Source organism: Myodes glareolus, chromosome 10 (genome assembly GCF_982192425.1).
Source record: "Myodes glareolus chromosome 10, mMyoGla1.1, whole genome shotgun sequence".
Lineage (NCBI taxonomy): Eukaryota > Metazoa > Chordata > Mammalia > Rodentia > Cricetidae > Myodes > Myodes glareolus.
This window is the reverse complement of record NC_142035.1, coordinates 72,239,270-72,255,219: the sequence shown is the minus strand read 5'-3', so window position 1 is coordinate 72,255,219 and position 15,950 is coordinate 72,239,270. Positions and strand designations below refer to the sequence as shown.

The 15,950-nt window shown below is 44.7% G+C and overlaps 1 protein-coding gene across 4 annotated transcripts in view; it reads left to right on the top strand.

Moving 5' to 3' along the window:
- The window catches only part of Mpped2 (metallophosphoesterase domain containing 2), a 185,760-nt gene that overhangs the window by 40,255 nt on the left and 129,555 nt on the right, over nt 1-15,950 (top strand). For 2 of the 4 annotated variants that reach the window (XM_085696737.2, XM_048443692.3), the window contains exon 3: nt 12,816-12,997. The exons of 1 other annotated variant lie outside the window; for it this stretch is intronic. In XM_085696737.2, coding sequence (XP_085552863.1) covers nt 12,816-12,997 — 182 coding nt within the window. Of the gene's footprint in view, nt 1-12,815; nt 12,998-15,950 lie in introns of those variants that run through there. One more of the 4 variants, XM_085696739.2, reaches the window with a different exon arrangement.

The window sequence follows — 15,950 nt, the reverse complement described above, 5'->3', positions numbered from 1 at the left end:
GAAGGACCTCAGCATTGATGCATAAAACGAACGGCTGTGACAGAAATACCCCATGCTCAGTTTTGTTTGTTGGCAAATCTGGGATCGAGCGAGATGTGTGCCTTTTTGCTTGTGTGATCCCAAGGCAGAAAGCAAGAAGGTGAGAGGTGGAGAGAGTGAGCAAGAGGTGGCCGAACTTGCTTTAGGAATAAACTCCCTCGCTGGTGAAGAGTCACTGTGAAGGTGACAGTCCTGTTAATCCATCAGCAGGCAAGGGTGCCACCTCTGAACCCTGCTGTGTTAATTTTCAATGCATGCAGTTTGTGGGGAACCCACAGGAGCTGTACCAGCTCAGTGGCTCTGTCTTTGCTCAGCCTTAAAGGCAAGCCTTATTATCAGCCCCATTTAACAGATGGAAGAACTGAGGCTTAGACAGGTTTAGTCACTTTAGTCCAGAGAAGCTGGGATCAGTTACTAGCATCTGAATAGCGACTCACATCCATCTATAACTTCATATCCAGGGTGTTTACAACCTCTCTGGCCGCCTTGGATACTTGGACTCACATAGACATATCATACACCAAACACACACACACATAAATAAAGATAAAATAAATCCTAAACTAATAAAATTTAATGTCTGTTGGGTGACTGAGTCCCGACGTGATGAACCTTGCTGTTGACGCTCTGACGGTGCCACCATAAATATGATACCCTCGCTATATTTTGTGCTGAGTCACGCGGGAAATAGCAACTCCTCAAGAGGTTTTCTCCGAGTTTTGCCTCTCAACGTAAAGACAGTTCCTTCCTGTCCTCGCTGCCCTTCCTGGAAGTGTCATTAAGCAATGATATTTGAATGCTGCCATAAAAGAGAAGATCTGTGGACAAACTTAACACAGCTATTCCGCCTCCTGTTCTTCCCAAGGACCCATGCTTCCTTTCCAAAAGAGCACCCTGGCGTAAGTTCTCATCGCCCCTGCCTCCTTTCCCGTAGGAAGGCAGCATAGAAGGGGCCAGGTCTCGCTGCTTTTGGAGTGTTTGCTTTTCTGTGAGTGCACGTGTGTGTGTGTGTGTGTGTGTGTGTGTGTGTGTGTGTGTATGACTTGTTCTTTAAAGGTCCACATAGTAAATATTTTAGGCTTTCCAGGCCATATGGTATTAGTTCCAACTATAAAACTCTGCCCTAGTGTACTGAAAGCAGTCGTAGACAATAGTTAAACCAATGAATGTGTTTGTTTGCCAGTAAAATGTTACAAAAACAGGCACGGGGCTGGATTTCCCAGATGGGCTAAGGTTTGTAACCGCTAGACTAAATAGAGAGACTAATTGAACAGGATGGGGAGGACCGACTGCCCAGCATTCTTACTGGTAGGCCTCCTCAGTGTCCTGCAAGAGGAAAGCCCAGGCATAGCTTGGGCAGTGCGCACAGAGGTTGTAATATAACATGATAGGCGGCCTCGCCAGTGGTGTTGACAGAAGTAAATAGAGGACTGGGGTGCCAGTCAGACCTACAACCCAGCAGCTAGCTGCCTGGCCACAGTCCCCCACCTTTAGTAACTCGCTCGTAGCACTCTTGGACAGAATGTGCTGTGAGGAACTCTACCTTGGCAGCCCCTCCCGCTCCCCAGAGTGGGGAGAAGGTGACCTCCGTGGACTGTGTGTGTGGATGCAGTTTTTTGCCACCCATCAGTTAGTTAACGATTTCAGTTGGGGGTAAAAGGAAAGATAAGAGTCTTCATCATCGCAGAACAGCCTCCAGAGACGTAACTGTTAAGTGCAAAAATCATCAAGACGGATTATAAAGTAGTTAAATGTTAGAACCGTGTTAAACATCTTAGAATTGCTCATTCTTCTCGAAACATGCTATGTGATTTTCCGTATTTGGGTAAAAATTGTGTTTTTGCCTTAAGCATGACGAGTTTTGTCACTCTATCAACTAATCAAAAGTTGGGAAAAGAAAACCAATAGTGACCATTAAAGCCTGTTGAAGTGACCCTGCTCTTCCTTTTTTTTAAAGTACATTGTATAGTGCCCAGCTTCTAAAAATACTGCTCTCATTCATTAACATTGCCAAGGTGATAGTGTATCAGTGTTTTTTTTTTTTGTTTAGTTTTGTTTGTTTATTTTCGAGACAGGGTTTCTTTGGATCCAGCTCTTGTTGACCAGGCTGTCCTTGAACTCACAGAGGTCCTCCTGCCTCTGCCTTCCATGTGCTGGGATTAAAAGCGCATACCACCACCACCCAGCCTGTATCAGTATTCTGTATCAGAGTATGGTAAAAAAAAAAATGGGTGTGAGACAGAGCTGTGGGAGGCTGCTTATGCATACTCCTTGATGTCTGTGTAAGTATGAGTGTGATAGAGTGTAATAGTTTGTGTGACATCATCACTCCCCTAGAGCCTATTGATGGTATGTCTGTATAAGTATGAGTGTGATGGAGTGTGATAATCCGTGTGTGACGACGTCATCACGCCCCTAGTGCCTAGTGATGGTGTGTCTGTGTAAGTATGAGTGTGATGGAGTGTGGTAGCCGTGGATAATGTCATCATTCCCCTATTGCCTATTGATGGTATGTCTAAGAATGAGTGTGATGGGGTGTGGTAGCCGTGGATGACGTCATCACTTCCCTATTGCCTTTCCTTCTTGCTCTCAGCCCTGCTTTCCCTTTTGACTCAACTTGACTCCATCACCGGACGTACAGGGATTTTGCAGGCTGTTCTGAGCTGACCTTTCCTCTTTTGCTCTCCTCTTTTCTTCCCCTGTGTGGAGCCAGGTCAGCTTTTCTAAAATTAAGAGCCCTTTGAAGCTGTGAGGCTCCAGCTTCATAGTTGGGCTCTGTGGCTCAGCCTTCCTCGAGTTTCACTTGGGCTTCAAAACTTCTACTTCTCACTGTCACGGGGACACTCCTCCAGACACGCCAGCTTATGCACACGCCCCTAACAGCCTAGGTAGCTCTGCGCTCTTACTCCCTGCACAACATTATTTCTTCCTATATTAAAGTTCTATGTTTGCTTTTATCCAACATCAAATTCCAGCTTTGGATCATTCTTGAGTCTCATCTTTCTGACTCCTTAAACTAGACGGAACATGCCCCCCGCCGTGCACATGACATTGACACATTCACTGCCCTATATTCTGAGCCCTCTGGAATGCCCCGTCCCCACTACCCACACACAGGCAGTGCCACCTATGTTCTCCTTTGTCCCACACCCAACAAAATCCTCCACTATAATACTTGCCTGTGGTTTCCCAGATCCTACATTCACAAGCCACACGGGGCATCTCAGGGCTGCTTGCAGCTGCCTCCACCACACCCCATGTAATCCGTGGGCTGCAGGAGGTGCTCAATGAGTCCTGGTGAAATAACCAAATGACCACGATGCCTGCCAATCGCCTTTCCTTAAATAGTGAACTGACTAGTGTAGAGTCCTGAAGAGTCTGTGCCCTCCTAGCGCCTGTGCGGTTCCTGGCACACAGACGAATAAGAGGTGAAGAAATGGTTGTTGAACGACTTGTCTGTCCAGCTGATGTGTGGGAGAATGTGGACGCTGAGGAGAGTGTTAGGCGCCACCTTTTCACAAGTGTAGGGTCCTTATCCAGAATTTTAGGGAACACAGCTGTCACATTAGCGTAGACTCAGACATTTGACCCTGAACAAGGTCTTCTCAGGGGGTGACTTATACGTGGTGCTGTGCCATCTGAGACTGCCGTGGCCGATTGGGTAGCCAGCCTGACAGGATACAATAGGATCCATACACCTGGCATGCCGCCACACTTGTAGGACGGTGAATTCGCATCTCATGCAGCGCCCCACGATTTCAATGGTTACCACTTAATGTTCACCGAACATCGTTGGTACTGTACTTTCGTACTCAAATTAAAAAAAGAAAAAATAGAGGTGGCACGCTCTTATGCAGCGGGCTTTGTTCGCTGTAATTAGTTGGTGATAGAATGGTGTTGATACAGCGCCTCAGCGGTTCCAGGGAAGCAGTGCCCTCAGAGCAAATGGGAATAGATTTATACTCCCGGTTCTGCTCGGCACACTCCTTCAGTTCGGTGGCGGTTCTGGGGTGTGGTGGCCCAAACCAGGCATCCTTCATCAGCACTTAGTCTCAGGGAGGAGAGAGCAGCTCGTTTTGGAAGCATGTTAGCTAGACTGGACATCTTTTCCTTTGGTTTTGTGTGGTCTCTGGAATCCCGGCCTCTTTGTTCCCTTTGGCAGCAGGTACTCCTCGAAGCTCTGCCTGGAGGCTGGAATTGCCACTTTGTCCATCTTCTTCAGACCCCCACTGGTTAGCTCTGGGTGGATCTGGGCTGCAGTTAACTTTGCTGGGGAAGCAGCATGGGAAGTTGAAACAGGAAAGACAGTTTAAGAGACATTAGCTCCCAGGCATGATGATGCTTGCTCACAGCCCTAGCACTAGGGAGGAAGAGAAGGGAGTTTAAAGATTTAGCACTAGCCTTGCCTATGCAACAACACATTCAAGGTTGACCTGGGTCACATTAGACCCTGTTTGAGAAAGAGAGGCAGAGGAATGGGGGTGGGGTGGGGTGAATTATTTTTCTGGAGCCCTGTAGCTGTTGGAGCCGGCCCTCTTTCTATACAGGAGGAAAGGAGGAAGACTGGCCACATTCTCACAGCACAGATGCGGTAACAGCACATGTCCCTAGTCAGGGCCTCTTGACTTGTCAGTGGAATTAGCCCCTCTCTCCGCAGACGCACATTTGAAATCACAAGTTTGTGCTTATGACTTAAAATCTTTACAAAGAAAAGCCACTGATGTCCAGTAACATTTTAAAAATCAAACTTTTATGTTGTTTCTTCTTTTGGTGCACTCTAATGTGCCTGTTCAGATTTTAAGAGACTTACTATGGTGGTAAATTTTATTAGAATTGAGGGTCTCTTTAAATTTTATTGGCTGACAAGAGTTTAGGGGTTTGAATTACTGGCATCTTATCATTAATTTTTTATTGCATTTTATTTAGTTGTTTGTGTGTGTGCATGCACACACATGCATGTGTGCTTGCGTTTGTGTGTGTGTGTGTGTGTGTGTGTGTGTGTGTGTGTGTAGTGTGGCACACGTGTGTAGATGTGGAGGCAGAGGACAGCTTTCAGGAGTCAGTTCTCTCCCTCTGAGATGCGTGTCACATGGACTGAGTTCTAGCTGCCAGGCCTAGCACTGAGCGCCTTCATCTGAGCCATCTCTCTGGCCCACATCTCGTCATTGGAAAAGTCACTGTATTCTTCAGGTTCAGGTGACTTCCAAAGCAAAGTGGATGCGAAGAGAAGCGAACCGAGAGCTCCAGAACCTGGATGCTGGCTCTGGTTCTGACTCCTTAGGGAAACACGAATCATTTTACATCAATCAGTGTTTCGCAAGGTGCCAGATACGTTATTATTGCTATTGGGCGAGATGTGTTAAGAGTGGCCAAAGCTTAGATAAAAAAATTATTTTAATGTGTAATTGGAAAATATGACAAACATGATATCATAGATACTACTCTTCAGGTACAAACTAAAAAGTAAATTCCTGTGAGACTGTAAGACCCTTAAAAATTTGAACAATAAAAGGGAAGAAGGCAAGTAAAGTGGATGCTGCAGAAAAGACAGGTTTGGTCGAGCTTGAGTCTTTTCCACTCTAAAATCTCTGTAATTCTTAATCTAGTTCTTATTTGTTTGTTTTCCTGCTAGCTTTAAAATTATTTTTATGTGTATGGGCGTATTGTTTGTATGCCTATCTGGCTACCATGTGCATGTCTGATGTCCAAGGAGGCCAGAAGGGGCCTCGGAGCCCCTTGAACTAGAGTTGCAGGTGACTGAGCTGCCGTGTGGGTGCTGGAAATTGAACCCCAGTCTTCTAGAAGAGCAACAAGTGCTCTTAACTGCGAAGCCCTCTTTCTAGCCCCACCCCTTATGTGTTTTTATTGTTATTCTTGCAGGTTTGCATTGTCCTTATCAAGCAGAATGTCTAGTTCTGATGGCATAACGGCACATGTATAGTTTTAGCTTTCATGGGATCTGAAATATTTTATATTAAAAACGAACACTTTAATGTCACATCGGAAGGCTTTTGAAGATAAAATCAGCACATTACATAAACGTGATATGATGGGCTTGGAGTGTAAGAGGAGACGATAAAGACATTGAGATCCGGTAAAAGTGCTTGATAAGGGTGACACTACGCTCTCACACTGATGAGAGGCTAATTGTGTACACAAGGGCTCATGGTCCAAAGAATAAATCCATACCATGTGATAAGGAGTTTTCCTAAAGATTTATCAATGAGGCTTGCAGTACTGTATGAATTCGTTATTAGGAGAAAATACAGATATGGTCAGAAGACGTAATGAAAGCAGTGCTATTACGGTATGAAGGGTGGTGGTAGAAAACCCCAAAGTGCCAGTATAACATAATGGAATACTTCATCTGCTTGAATGTACAGCATTTGGTTGAGCTTTAGAAATAACACTTGAGACTTGGCACAAAATGAGTATGGGCTGGGGCTAGAGAGATGTGCAACAGTTAAGAAAGAGTATTTACTACTCTTATAGAGGATCTAGGTGTAACATGAGGGGGCCTGCTTGTTTGTGTTTCTGTCCTGTTCTGTTCCCCCAGCTGTTTAGTCCCAGAGAAAAATCAATCACACAGAGGACTCTATAAGTTATAATGCTGATTGACCCATTAGGTCAGGCTACTTATTAGCTAACTCTTACATCTTGATTAACCCATTTATCTGATCTATGTTAGCCATGTGGCTCAGTACCTTTTTCAGTGGGGCAGCTCACATCCTGCTGCTTCGGTGGCCTGGGCAGTAGTGTGAGGAATCAGTTTCCTCCTCTCCAGAATTCTCCTGCTCTCCTTGCATCATTTCCACTTCCTGTCTGGTTTTCCCACCTACACCTCCTGTCTGGCCAATCAGCGTTTATTTAAAACATGATTGACAGAATACAGACAATTCTCCCGCACCACCTACATTCTGTTTCCAGCACCCACATGGCAATTTGCCTTCTTCTTCTGTTCTCAGAGGCCACCAGACAGACATGTAGTGAACAAACATATGCAAAGGCAAAACACTCATACATAGAAAACAAGACAAAGCTAGGCAATGTTGATGCATGCCATTTAATCTTCCCAAGTACAGTACTTGGGAAGCAGAGGCAGGCCGATCTCTGTGAGTTGGAGGCCAGCCTGGTCTACAGAGTGCATTCCAGGGCAGGTTCCAAAGCTACACAGAGAAACCCTGTCTCAAAAAAAGCAAAAGAAAGCAAAACAAAGCAAAAAACAAACAAAAACAAGACGATGAAGTGGGGAATTACTGGGAGAGAGCTTGAGATGTTTACTTGCACCTCTCCCTGGTCTGGAGTGGCGCTTGCTTTCCAGAAGCGGCGCCCTGTCCTATGAACTCACCCACACCATGAGTTTGACACTACAAATGGAGGTTCTCCAACCAATGTATTTGCACCTAGGACAGGTTCTCCAGGGTTCTAAGGTCGCTAGGTTCCCTGGCACATGCAGGAAAACAGGATAAACTGGCCACTCAACCAGAGTAGGGATTACAGGGTATCACAGAATATGTTTTCAAATATTTGGAGAACTGATGCGTGGAGAAGCAACTGGTTTCTTAATCTCTTATCATTTCAGAACATAGAATGAGGATCAAGAAACACTGACACCAGGAAAAACATTTTCTGAGTGGATTCTGTTTTCATTATTATGGTGTATGTAGTGTGTGAGGGAGATCCTTTTAATTTCCTATGTATGTGCTTATTGTATACGTTTGAACATATGTGTGGTAATGGGCACCATTATATTCCCTTTTTTCTAGATAAAGGAACCCAAACAAAGGTTAAGTCTCTAATCATGATTTTTCACCATGTATGGTTTGAATCTGAAATGTCTCAAAGGCCATTTGCTTTGTTCAAAGTTAGTTTGCCTGCCTGTGGTACATCTGTAGGAGGTGTACCCTATTGAAAGGAAGGGAGACCAGGGGAGGCATATCCTTGAAATAGTGAGACCCTGTACCCTTCTCTCCGTCACTGTTAGTCACCGTATTATACTCCCTGCCATGATGTCTGGCCTTAACACAAGCCCATAGCAACAGGCCCGTGAACTGAAACCCCTGCGGTTTTGAGGCACAGGAAACTTTCTCCCATTTCAAGTTACTCATTGACCGTGTGCTGACACACACTCTCGTACCTGTGGAGTGGGATTCAGAGCCCTGTCGTCTGGCTCCAGAGCCACACTTACTTCCCTCGTGATTCTGCCTCGGACTTGACAGTTCATATTTTCGCAGCAGCATAGCAAATTAGGCATTGGTATTCTCATTTCATAGCTGGGGAGAAACAAAGCTCGGAGGAATTCAGAAACTTGCCCACAACAAATGACTCCATTAGGGTTGCAATTCAGTAGCATCCCTGAGCCATGCACCTTTCCCTAGAGATGCAGAATCTGGAGCTAAAATCTTTTATGGGGGGAGTAATTTTTTTTTTTATTCTTTGAACATTCGATACATTTGTACCATGTTCATTGTACATATCTATCCAACACTGCTTCCCTTGGGCCTCCCCCGTCAGCCTTACTATCCTTTTTTATTTTTACTTTTTGTAATTAATAATCTCCTGAGTTCCATTATTGCTTCCCACATACACATTGGTGTCCAGTGTTTCACTGAAGCATGAACAACCTAACAGTGGTCACATCGCCAAAGGAGGGTAACTCTTTCTCCTGCAGCTGCCATAGGCTGCCAGGAGCTCCTCCAGTAGGGAAAGACCTCTACCATCCAGGCTAGAATCTTAACTGGTTTGCTCTTAAACAGGTCTTGTGTGGTTAGCCATAGCTGCTGTGAGGTGGTGTGTGTAGCAGCCAGATCATGTCTGGAAGTCAGCATTTCACAGCTCTCTGGACAGTCTGCCTGTTCTGAAGTTCTTTAAGCTCCCTCTACCTTGAAGTTCCCAAGCCACGAATGGTGAGGGCTTGAAGAGACGGCCTATCCATAGTCGAGTATTATCGATACTCAGCACATTGACTAGTTACAAGTTTCTGCATTAATCACCATCCACCACAAAAGAGGCTTCTATGACCAAAGTTAAGAGCAGCGCAAATATATAGGTAGAACTACTGTAGTTTGTCTGAATGGAACCAAAACTACCCAAAGAATAGAATTCAGCAACACTGGGAGAAGAGAGCGGGCTTGAGAGCTCCCTTTCCTTTGGGATGGAAATTTATGTTAGCCAGGCAGGGAATGAACAGAGAGTATTTAATATACTTTATTATATTAGTATATATATTAGTATGTATATATATATAAGTATATATAATATAAAGTATTAATATACTTTATATATTATAAAGTATTTAATATACTTTAAATACTTTATATTTAATATAAAGTATTGAACGAGATACTTCCGTAAGATCTTGCCCTGTCTTGGAGTTTTAAGAGACTGTGGGATTTGGGGTTGTGTCTTGTGTGTCTTGTTGTTTTGTTTTGTTTTCGTCTCTCTATGTCATCTTGTTTTCCCCTGGGAGTACAAAGAAATATGTGCAAATCTCACTCTGATATCTAAATCTGGCCCTGGGGCTTCCAGGGCATTTGGTAAAATACTCACTTCCTCAGATACTTGACACAATGCTCTAGGGAAAATGTCGGGTCATCTGAGAAGTCAGTAGCACAAGCAGTAAGTGGCAAAGCTGTTGAGTACAGAGGAAAACGGAGTGTGTATCTTCCCACGAGTGGGTCTGCCTCCGGCAGAGGTCCCTGTGGACATTCTTTGTAGCAAAAGTGTCTGTCTGTCTTGACTTGCCTTCTCAAAGCATTCATCAGATGCCCAGTTGGGAAGCACCATTTCCCCTCAGGATTGTCTCAACCTTAGTTACTGCCCCAGGCATCTTATTGTCAATTTTGGAGTCTGTGGGTGGAGATACCTTCCTGTCCCTGACTCCCAGGTGATATTTATCAAGGTGTAGAGGGTGTAGCCGTGGCATGGTGCCCTGTCCTGTCTTCTGCAGCCATCTCCTGCTTTGAACTTGATGTTGTAGGAAAGGACCCGAGGGTCTCCAGGTCAGAGTGTGTGTATCCGTTTTGTATTTGTTTTTATCTTTCCCACGACCCCAACCCCTTTTTTCAATCATTCCTCTATGTATCCCCCAAATGTGTGCCATTTCTCTCAGATAATGCCACGCCCATAATGTCCATGGGTGAGGTGTCTCTGCGTGTCTTTCTGTCTGATTTGGCCTCTTCATCTCGTTCTGGTTCAAAGTGGAGGTGAGGAACTTTCTCTCTTTTACTTGTCCCCACCCCCATTTTTATTGCCTTGGATTCCATGCATTAATTCTGGGCATGCACATGTTTCTCTGCAGGATGTGGGAGGGTGCAGAAGAAGGGTGAAGTGACTTGAAAAGTGAGTGTCATTTCCCATGGTTTCACAGAGGTCACTGTCCAACATGTAGTCAAGACAAGAGAAATGATCTGTGCAGTTATTGGGTGTGTTCATGCTTGCATAGAATAAAGGGGTCTCTTCACAATGGCATGTGCTACCTTCTGTCTACCTAGTTCAAAATGATGTCGTTGATGACCCCCTGATATACTGAAGTGGACTTCCAAGTATTTTGACGCAGTGCCCTCGCCTGTATCTTGGCAGAACTACAGAGGAGGGCCGTGTCTGGTATGTTGATTAGATAAGCCCTGGGAAAGAAAGATATGTGCGCACAGACCTGTACACACTCCCAACATTTAGCTTATTTCTAATGACCCAATAATAAAGTCTCCTTCAAATGGCAGTCGAATGGGTCTGGATGCAGCAGTTCCGTTAGAGTGAGCCGCTGAATTTTCTGTCTAGGAACCATACCTGTCCCTTCCAGAGGGAAAGACAGTCGGCTACAGTGGAACAGTCACCCATCCTCTGGGAGAGCTACTTCCACAGACAGGAGATGGTGCTAAGACAGGAACCACTGAGCCTGAGAGAGAGAGTTGCAGTGCCGGAAAGAAGACTGTATTCTTTCCTGTGTTAAAAGATACAACAGCCTTGAATATAATAAGAAGGCTAGCAGGCGAGATCAGTGGGCTAGGAAACTTGCTCCGTGGTAGCAACATAGTCTCTTATAGCCTTTACAGGAAGAATACAATGTATTTACAATGTACTTTACCCGAGTTAAACTGTTTGGGGGTTTCTGATTGGCTTGACTCGGATAACTGCAACCCAGCTCCTGATTCCCTCTTGTTCTTCTCCTTCTTACTCTCCTTTCTTCTTTACTTTGCTTCTTTGACCGAGATGAAAAGATTAAGCTCACATGGAAGAAATTTAAGGACTCTCCTGGCTGCATGCGAATGTCTTTATTTTCTTACCGCAATTACCTTGTTAAATTGTTTCTTTAAAAAGACAGAGAAAGAGAAAGACATTAAACAAACCCTGCAGAGGCATTCTGCATCAGAGGTTTGCATGTGTTTCCCCGTGTTCTCTGATGCTGTCCGACTCTCGAGGGTGGGGCTGTGATGTAAAACACGGGGTTCCTTATTTAATGTCTTACACTCCAGTTCCCACCGTGCCTGGCTGCTTCTCTGGTGACCTTCTCTTTGCCTTTATCACTGCTGCTCTTCCTCTGTGGTCCAGCAATAAGTGCGCATGGCTATAGAGAAATTAAAGGACACTGTCAGCGGAGAGTTGATACAGTTAAACCATCCTTAACATAGAGACAGACCTCTTAAATAATTAAAACTGTTTGCTCTGAGAATCAGATTTGCATTTCTTTACCAAGTTTATGAAGCACACTTTGTTACACTCAAACAAAAGTGTTCTGTTTCATTTTCTTTGCTTTGGGTTGCTCTCTTTGCCTTTGGTTCTCATGTCCCTTGTGTAATTTCACAGTGGGGCTGGAGAGATGGCTCAGTGGTTAAGAGCACCGCCTGCTCTTCCAAAGGTCCTGAGTTCAATTCCCGGCAACCACGTGGTGGCTCACAACCATCTGTAATGAGGTCTGGTGCCCTCTTCTGGCCTGCAGACATACTCACAGACAGAATATTGTATACATAATAAATAAATAAATATTTTTTAAAAAAATTTCACAGTGCTTGGGTCTCTGGAACGATACACCTATTAATGCATACAGAGATGTGTCCAAATCTGTTAGAGGACATGCTGTCTGTACTAAAGAGAATCTGTGCCCAGGGTATCTGAGGGTCCTTGTAACCTAAAGTGTAACCTGGGCTACAGGTAGTTCCTGGTGGTAAAGACTTCACAAAGTTCTTCTAGCCTGCATTATGTTAAAATCCCTGTTAGGAGCATTCCTTTGCCTCTCTACAGCTTGAGCAGCAAACCTCTTAGCGAAAATCTGAAGACTTGGGTGCTGGACGAGTGAGGAAAGGAAACGGAACAAACTGTGCTGTCTCCGCACCTCAGCTGACAGCACACGCAGGCTGCTCCCTGGAAATTAATTCCTTGCTTAAGCTGTGCATGTTTAAGGACGAATAAACGAGTTGCCCACTTCCTAATGAGCGGTGGGATCAGTAGAAACATGATGAGAGAGAAAAGGCAGAATTTCGCTTCCTCAGTTGGGGCTCAATATCCAGAAACTTCAGTATTAATCACTATCAGTTGCTTGGGTTTTTTTTTTTTCTGGCTTTCCTTTTAATTTTCCTACCAGGTAAGTAACACATTTTGGATTCCCCTAGTGGGACTGTGCACGAGGAATGCTGTCTTCTTCCCATCCCCCGGGGCCCTTCTGTCCTTAGGTGGATTGTTTGGGTATGTGCACAACGACAGTCGATATGTATGTGTGATGGCTATCACGAGGGTTCTAACATGTTTAACTGTTACGGGATCTGTTATGTCTACTTCAGGGTCGACCCCATCCCATATGACACTCCAAAACCAGCGGGCCACACGCGGTTTGTCTGCATCTCAGACACACACTCCAGAACAGATGGTATCCAGATGCCTTATGGGGACATCCTTCTCCACACAGGCGATTTCACCGAGCTGGGACTGCCCTCAGAGGTTAAGAAGTTTAATGACTGGTTAGGTAAGGAATGATTGCGTTCTGGCGGCCCCAATTAACCTTTCCCGGTCTGAGTGTCACTCACTGCGTCCTAATTGAATTAGAGCACTTGGAAGCCAGCTCAGCCGTTTCTTGTATGATATGCCGTGGTGTCTAGCTTTAATCCAATTTTGTTAATTAAAGATGAATTTTTAGATATTTAATTTTACTGTGCATCTTTCAGTGCCTGGCCTCGGCAGCTCTGGGGCAAAGAGATGGGAAGCTTTGAAACCGATCTCCGTTCCCTCATCTTGCTTTAATGAGGACGTTCCTTGGCACACACAAGGCCTAGAATCATGTTTTTAATTCACTGGCTCTAGTCTTTCCAAGGTATTATGATCAAAGATGTACAAATGGCCTAGCAGTAAGAGAATACTTCTCGGTAACTAGAATACGTCTAGAGGTTGTGAAAGTCCCTCCCGGGAGCCCAGTCCCTCCTGAGCTCTGCCCTGCCCAGCAGTAACTCTCTACGGTGCCCTGCACCCTGGCCAGGACTTTGCAGACATCCTCTGCCCCAGCATAATTCCCGAAACAGAATCTTAGACTTTCCTGAACACTGGGAATGGGCCCTTAGGTTCACAGTTCAGCAAAACACTGGGTCCTGGGAGAGCAGCTGCCAGATATTAGCACGGTAAGGCCACCTTGGAGGTATTCACACCTGTGTGAGAAGAAAGATCTAGGGCTCGGGCGCAGCCCAGTGGTAGAGTACCCACCTACCACCTGTTCATCTGCAAGCTGCTGGGCTCAGTCCCTATGCCATAAAGGATATAAATAAAAAACATAAATAAAACAAACAACAAAGAAGGGTAGTGAATTTCTGAAGACATGAAAGAAGTATGTATTGTTTCAAGCAAAAGCTCTTTCCAGAAGAATGATGTCATGAATATTATGTGGGCAATGAAAATGACTCAGGGGATTTAGGCAGAAACTTATTTGTTTGTTTGTTTGTTTGTTTATTATCAAATGTAAGCAAGGTATGGGAAAGTTCTAAGTTGTTGGAGATGATAAATTATGTATGATAATTGATAAATAATGCTTAGAATGTTTAAAATATTTTAAGAATGAATAATAAGCTTAACTATGAGCAGTTTGCTTTGTCTGGTGTTCATGCATGCATATCAGCTTGTACATAACTGTCGTCAGAGTACAAACCTCCATCATTCTTGGCTACTTTCATTGGACACTATTGGCAAGACTAAACATTTTAGCGTAATTTCCGTATTTATCCCTTTGAAGGACAGCATAGCACATTAATTATACTTTTTATTTGGTAAGACATGTATTTACAAACAAGCATTTAAATAGATAGCCGTATCACCTTGGGCAGCAAGAGCTAAAATGTCTGTTTTCTCATGTGTATGTCTTTTTGTTTCTACTGACTTATTTCTAAGGACAAAACTTATGGTTAAAGTCTCGAGCCGGCACTGCACAGCTCTGCTCTGCTGCTGACCGCCGTCACGTTCTTGGGCGGCAGCTGCGCTTCTGTAGCGATGAAGGATGCGCCAGGCTATGGTGGTCTCAGCATCCGATTTGGGAGCTTTTATGTTTTCTGCCCTTTCAGTAGGTGCTCAGTCGTATTTAAAGCAGATAGATATTTTAGAAGTCATTTAGCATAATTATCTCATTTTTATAGGTGGCAGAGATGCAAAGAAGTTCAGAGGATTCTGAGTCGCACTGTGGCAGAATTGGGTGTCATCCAAATTGTTACGCTTTTTTTTCTTGCCTTGGTAAACTTTTCTTTCAAGTATTATCTCTTTTTAACTACTCTTTTTAAAGGCTCTCTCTCTCTCTCTCTCTCTCTCTCTCTCTCTCTCTCTCTCTCTCTGTGTGTGTGTGTGTGTGTGTGTACGTACAGTGCCCAAGGCAATCTCTCCAGCCCCCATTTTAGCCACTCTTATCAATGACCTCCTTGCAACTAAAGTGAGGTATTGAGCATGCTTTTGGTTTTTGTTTTGTTTCCAGGAAGGGCACAGCCAGGGGGAGGTAGTCACAGAAATACAGACAGATTAGGTCCTGGTTATAATCTAGTGGAGCTGCTGACCTTGGGCGTCTGAGTTCACCCCTTTCCCCCTTGGTTTCCCTCAGCAGATCTAAGGATTAATACTACCTGTCTTTCTGGATTGCTGTGCAGATTAATCAGTAAATGATTGCTGGTAGTGGGTTTTGTGGGCCATTAATAATGGAATGGGGAATGTGGTGAGTGAACCATCAAGAGATATTTAAAGGGTAAAAGCAAGAAGAGGTCAGGGGGATTATTTAGTAGATTAGAAATAAACACTTGGAGATTTTATAAGGGAAAGTGCTCCATAAATGGAAATGTGCCGTAACTAAGGAAATAAAATGATAAGGAAATCAAAAGCTGAGGCCCTGCTGCACGCCAGTTCCTTTTCCTTCTCTTCCCTCTAACCCCCACCCTGATCTAGCCAGGCACCAGGGAGAGGTCTCAAGAAGGGGTGTAGCACAAGAGACCAACCGGAGCCCATGGGGAATGGGGAGAGAAGCTGGGTTCCCATAGAGAAGGCTGAGAATAGCTCACTGTTACCAGGGCAACTCAGGGTGCTCAGAGGGTGAGAGATGGTGTGTGATTACTCTGCCACTTGGTTCAGGCAGGAACTTCTCCCCTGGAAAGGGCGCTTCCAGCCCTTCCTGCCAGGTAGAGGTCAAGGTGATGAGGGCCTTTGCTACAATTGGACTTTCAACTCTCACCAGCTCTGGTCATACAAGTCCAGTGGCCTCTGACTGATTTTTGTGTTTCCTCTCTACTATCCTGATCTTTGCAAACAACATCGCCTTCTCTCATGCTCTGTTTCTCTGTCGCCGGATTGATCTGGTTCAGCGACAGGCTGGGCACTCTACACCTGCTTGCCGAGGTTACTCCCATTTTACAGATAACTTCTCCAAGGTCATTTAGTAGATGAGAAAATTCAAAGTAGCTCGT